Here is a 6,409-nt window from a genome sequence, read left to right on the forward strand (position 1 = left end):
ACAAAGGTCAGAACAGGGAAGAATGAGGTTGTGCATAAACTGAGGGGGCAAATGAGAGACACATGCAGGTCACTAACCATAGGCATCCAGAGAAATAGAATAAGAAGATAGGAAGCCATAAGTGGGATATGGCACCTGTTGCATGCTACTAGCTTGGGCTAGGGTTTCTTAAAGTTACATCATCTGGCTAGATTTACAGTGTAGAAAACCAGGCAGAATCTCAGATGTATAAAGTGGGCTTACAGAGTGAGTTTAGGAACGATGTAATTGCTAAAGCTTAGACTTTGAAGTTAGAAGTCTTGGGTTCAAATCCTAACTCTGACACTTAACAAGTGTGGCTTGGGACAAATTAATCTCTCTACATCTCTGTATCCTCCAGTAGAGAACCTCCTAGGGTTCTTTTAAGGATTTGTAGAGTTCATATCCTAGTTCCTGGAACACAATAGGTATTCAAAACTGAAGGGATGTGGTACGTGGTCTCCTTGGCTAATAACAAGACAACTAATTCCAGACCACATTCATTGGTGGGGCTGAGCCTGTTGACAATTCGCCTTCTGTGATAAGGAAGGACTCAGGGACTGGCAAACTAGGCCAGCGGGAGTGGGTCTCACAGCTGAGAGAAGGGACCCTGGGAACTAGGGCCTGACCTGGGTGGTTGGTTGGGAAGTAGAGCCATTCGGAAGATGCTCCAGGGCTGATATCAGCTGGTCTGGGAAAGTCGTGTTTGAATTACAATATAAGGCAAATATCCATTCACATTTTCCTCCTCGTCTCAGAAAGGAACTCCCTTTCCCAGGGGTGTGGGTGTGCCCACACCCAGGTACATGCTTCAAAGCCAAAGGTCACAGTCGGACACAGCTTTCCCTCTATAGTGTATACACTCTGGCTTTTATTACTTTCTCTAAGTTACAGCCTCATGCGTGAACATTTGATCTTTGAAACGCAGTCCATACAGTCCAGTCCAAGAATGTCTGCAGCTCTCCCATAGTGTATGAGCACATTTTTTATTATTGTTCTGTCCATGGAAGTGACTCTAGCTCTCTTTCTCTCTGTGATTGCAGCATTAATACCCTTAATCTATACTGGGAGATGCCCTGTGTTTAAATTAAGCTGAATGCTGGGCTGAGTCTGAAACACAAGAAATACTGCTACCCTAAGTCTGGGGCTCTGTTGAAAAAGCCCGTCCTTCACAGCTGGGAAACAAGGAATTGATGTGGCACCCTGCAGAACCTCTCTCATCTCTTCAGCCTTACTTCCTCCTGCTCCACTCCTCACACCAAATTCTGACAACTCCTCCAACACACCATGTGTCCTTTCCTGCCTGTGTGCCTTCACACAGGCTCTTTCCTCTGCCTAAAAGGCCTTACCTCCTCTCTTGATGGACTCCCCTTCAGCCTAAATGGCCCAGCTCAAGACTTACCTTTCAGAATCCTCTTGTAGACCTCCTCAGTCCCCTCAAAGTTCATCCTTCCCTCCTCTTTGCAACCTTATTATTCAGCTTCTGACATTGTAATTTCTCCCTCTGTGAGCCCTTTGAAAGCAGAGGGTGTGTCTTACTCACGGTATCTGTATCTCCAGCATCTATCACAGCACCTGGCACTTGTTTGATACACATTAAAAACATATGGATGAAAACCAAAACATTCTTTTTATTTCTTCTTCCTACAGAAACGATGACTATGAGTAAGAGGACTGCTTGTGCCAAGGACACAGTAGGACAACCATCTTACAAAGATCTTAAGGAACTTTTCCCATCCAACAACATCCGGACGACTCCAGTGACCAAATGCTCAGCTGTACCCACAGCAATAACTGGCCATCTTTCCAGATTGGGTTTGGTGGACATGAACAGTCCAGCCATCTTCAGGTGGCCTAAGGTGGTATGCTGTAGGGGAAGCACATCTCATTGCTGAGAACCAAGATCAGACTATGGAAGAAACCAACTAATATAGCGAGACAACTAAAAGTAACCAGGACTACCAGGACTCTTAGTGATGAACAAAGCCCTTAGTGATGGAGTCATAGCACCTGCCCTGGCAGCATCACTCTTAGGTGATATTTGCTTGAATGCCCTGGAAGGACAGAATATTTTAAAATATATCCAGGTGCTAAATAGGCAGCAGATCTAATTCACACTGGACTACCTTTGAGCTAATAACTGTCACCAGAAAATAATTTCACCCAAGAAGTGCTCCAGCTTTGCAAGGAATAGCCCCAGGAGAGTAATAGGATAGGCATGCCATTCCCCTGGAGAAACTCTAGTGCAAGGAGAGTTAGTTCACAGCAAATTCACTGCCCCCTCCCATGCACATGGCTGTGAGTACCAGTTGATCATGGCCCTCTCTCCTGCTAAACCCAGATTCTGAGGAGTCAGAATCTCCAACACTGTTTTCTAGATAGCCAGCAGCCACTTCCTTACAACAGGGGTTGGCATTAGAATGAAAGTTACTTGTCATCCGTGTTAGAGAGGCATTCATCTCACTGGCGTAAGCATCTGGAATACCCTTCCCCAGGCACATTTGTCCACTGAGGGAACAGCCTCAGCAATAGATGTACTATTGTGTGAGCTGAGTTCATGGAGAGATAACACAGCTGTCCCCGATGGAAGGCACAACTTTTGGGCCCTCTTGGCCTGAGTGCCTTCTGGGGTATTTCCATATGCAACAGCCCAGAGGCACAGCCTTGGGCAGCCACAAACAGGTTTCCTTTTCACTTCTAGACACATATATCACTTTCACAGCGCTTGGGGAACGGAAATACCTACAAGAGTGAAGGTCAAGGGCTCTCCTTGGATATCTCATTCATTACTCAGTTTCCTTTGTGACCACATCAGCCAGCCTACTACCAGCTGTGCTCCTCATCCTCACTGCTTCTGCCTCCATACAAGTGAAACCAAAGGCCTCAGCATAACCCTCCCAGGGGAGGCTGTTACCTAGTGGTCCTCTCTCTCCCATTATGAGTGCAAGGTACCCCATCTACACATTTGCACCACTTCTCCAAGATAACATTTCCCTTTTCATACAATCCCTTTGCAGCAGACTCTTCATTTGAAGTAACAGTTCAGTGTGGGACTAACTGGGTAGAAGCAGGATCATTGCATGTCTTCAGAAAGTTCTTGTTTCCACAGCTGCCTGATAGAAGGAACTACCCTGATGTCAGATCTAAAAAGAATGGAGGCCTTTGGTTGTGTGAGGCAGTGTTACTACACTTCAGCTTCACGTGTTCCCCAGCCTGCCTAATCTATTTCCATCTCTGATTGGCTTTCAACCTCCAGGATCTAAAGGGAACCCAAGGTTCTGCCTGTGTCTGATGACATGAGAAGAATTCAAACTTCTTTGCCCAATGTTCCCTTCTGCCTGTTCCTTCTCATTCAGACATCTTCCAACATACCAGTCTTTAGAACCAAAGCATGAAGGACTAGTGCCAGCAGGATAGTCAGCAGAAATATTCTCTCTAGAGCTAGGCAGATAAGCCCAGAAGAATGGTCCCAAAGAAAGCAGACTGGCCCCAATAGATATCAGGCAGCCATCCCAATAAACTTTGACATGTCCTCAGCGCTGGGAGCCTGGGTGGGGGATCCGGGGGTAGCTATGCCTATTGTTCCCCTGCAAGATCTTCTACTCAGAGAGCTAGCAGCCCCGGGGTACTAATGAGTATGCTACAGGCTTGAAGGTGGCTTTATAGGGGCCAGTAGGCAGCAGCCTGCCCACATAGCAGGCAAGTGGCTTTATGTCTGGAAAGCTTGGAGTAGCCAGTCCAGCCACAGCCAGAAGCTGGTTATAAATTTAAACTCCCTGAGCCCATCTGCAACTCTGCCTCTGTTCTCTTGTATTCTCTTTGATTTCCCTTTAGTTTCCTAGTAAATGTTCCTTTTGAAAAATTCCAACCTTGTCTCATTGGACTTGGGGGGAAGGGGATTCTCCAACATCTTTCCCAGGATAGAGAAGGAAATTTAAAGAACCTTGGAAAAAATGGAAAAGGCAGTGGAAAGGGATACACCCGGTTAGACCTTAGGAAGACACCTTGGGGAAAGCTGGTTCCAAGAGATGGGGAGAGACCAATGTCTCCCCCACCCACCTGGCCCAGAGGCTCAGCCCCCTCCTCTTGCTGCCTTTGTCTTCAAGGAGATCTGCCCTGGATGTGTGTTGCTTCAAAAGCATCTTCCCAGCCAGTGAACTGGGCACATTTAGCAGGTGATGTGATGTCCAGGAAGTACACTAATACATGACCAGAGGAGGAATGGGGGAGGGGAGTGGAGGGTGGTTTCTACAATGTGGATGTTTCCAGAATGCTCCAACAATCATGACTCTAAATGGAATGACTTAGTCCTCATGGCCATCAATAGAACTACATTTCATATGAAAAGAAGAAAGTAATACTCTCACACTTAAGCCAAGGAGACTGACGAAAGTTAGATCTGGAAATTGTCCTGCTCTTCATGGCCATCCTGTCCTGTGATGGTGGGTGTTCCAATTATTGCTGCCTAACAAAGCACTACAAAGCTTAGTGGTTTAAATAAAAAGTTATTATCTCTCATGATTATGTGGGTTGGCTGGGCTTAGGTGATTGCTCTCTTTTAGGGTCTCATGGTTGCTATCAGATGGCAGCTGAGACTAGTATCATCTGAATGCCTGACTGGGTGGGATATCCATGATGCATTCTTTTCTCACATGTCTGGCTCCTCCACTGGGTTGACTGAAACAGCTGGAGGCTGGTTTGGCGTCTCTTTCCACATAGTCTCTCCACGTGGTTAGCTTGCACTTCCTCACAACATGGAGATCTCAAGGTAGTCAGACTTCTTACGTAGCAGCTGCCTTCCTTCAGAACTAACATTGCATCCCCAGTTGATGCTGCAAAGTTCTTCTAAATAGCCTCTGAAATAACAGAGTCATTCCCACCATAGACCATTGGTCAAGAGCAAGTCATAGGGCCAGGCTAGATCCAAGGGGAAGGGATTTCACAAGAATGACTACCAGAAAGTGTGGTACATTGGGGCCACTTTGGAGATAGTGGTGATGGGAGTGGAGGAGGGGATGGTGCCACTGAATCAGAGGGCTTCCTGGATAGCTGTTGCTTTAAAAGCACATGCAATATTTAACATGCACAAGGGTGGAAGGGAGGGGAGAAGTAATAAGGGGCAGAGGATGGGGGAAGGGCTATCCATGGACACTTAAATAGAGCTTAAACTAAAGAAAGGCAGTGGTCATGACTGATACAGAGCTGCCGATGTCACAAGAAACCCTGGAGGAAAAACATGATTCTTGTCATTCTACTTGACTGCTCAAAAGCTTGAGATGGATGCTTTTTTCCCCCGCATCTCTGAGCCAGAGTAAAGGTGGAAACAAGACATTCCCATGCTTGGGAACATACTTAGAGATGAAAATGCTAAATATACTAAGTAGAGGTTGTCTGTCCCTCTTCTGAAGACTTTGCTTCAAAAAGAATTATTGCAGCTAATTAAGAGAAAGGGGTTTTATCAAATCTGGTTGGAATGAGCACAACTCATGCCAGGTGTCCCCTCACATGAGGTCCCGACATCACTAGTGTTGCCATGGTTCCTTCTCCAATTGATCCCCCTCTCTTGCAGCAGTCCTGCCATATGGAATAGTTAGGGTCCAGTCCACTGCTCTACTCCCACCCTGGTCTCCTTGTAACTCAGCCACCTTGCTAGAACTTTCAAAGCAAAGTTATAGAAACTGACTTAATGAACTGAGAAAAAGACGTAAACATGGATGTGGCCATGGCCACCTATGGCATATGGCCAAAAACAATGTCTGAAACTTGTATCTGGATCCTGATAATTCTGCAGGCCATTTAGCTGCCCATGGCCACTCATTTCACTGATGGCCAGTGAGGGCTATTGGGAGTGTCCAGACAGTTCCCTGAAAGTGCCACCCATACTCAAGCCAGAGAGGATGGCCTCACTTGTTGCTTTACTGTCCCATTCTAGATCTCTGCAAAGATTCTCTCTCACACACAGGATTCCCGAGCTGGTTGCTGACACAGAGCAAAACCAGAGGCTAAGAGTGGCCAGTGAGACCTCTCTGAAACTCAGGTTTTCTCACTGATGGGACCTTCTGACTCTTCCTCCTCCAATCCTCTCTCAGGGCTGAAGAGAGGTGACACGTCTCAATAACCTTTAATAATTACCTGCAGGCACTTCGCTAGTCACAGACCCAATGATGGCTGCCACAAGGGTCCTGCTTGGCACCTATCTTCTAAGCCAGAGATAAATCATAGGCAGTATTCAGAGCATTCTGGTACGTCCCTGAGATGCCCATTCCAGAGAAGAGGCACATATGAATGGGACCCTTCCATTATAGCACATCCTATTCCACCTTCTATCCAACTTCATGTGAAATAGACTGACCTTCATGGAAGATGTGAAATAGTAAAGCTATGGAAAGGA

The 6,409-nt window shown here is 46.4% G+C and overlaps 1 protein-coding gene across 2 annotated transcripts in view; it reads left to right on the plus strand.

The window, feature by feature from the left end:
* Positions 1-3,880, plus strand: part of SYT9 (synaptotagmin 9) — a 181,494-nt gene extending 177,614 nt beyond the window's left edge. For both annotated transcript variants that reach the window (XR_011441092.1, XM_023645955.2), the window contains exon 7: positions 1,669-3,880. Coding sequence is in view for 1 of the 2 variants with exons in the window: in XM_023645955.2 (XP_023501723.1) it covers positions 1,669-1,677 (9 nt within the window). In the remaining variant the exon portion in view is untranslated. The remainder of the gene's footprint in view (positions 1-1,668) is intronic.
* The last annotated feature ends 2,529 nt before the right edge of the window (positions 3,881-6,409 follow it).

The sequence above is a fragment of the Equus caballus genome, chromosome 7 (genome assembly GCF_041296265.1).
Source record: "Equus caballus isolate H_3958 breed thoroughbred chromosome 7, TB-T2T, whole genome shotgun sequence".
NCBI lineage: Eukaryota > Metazoa > Chordata > Mammalia > Perissodactyla > Equidae > Equus > Equus caballus.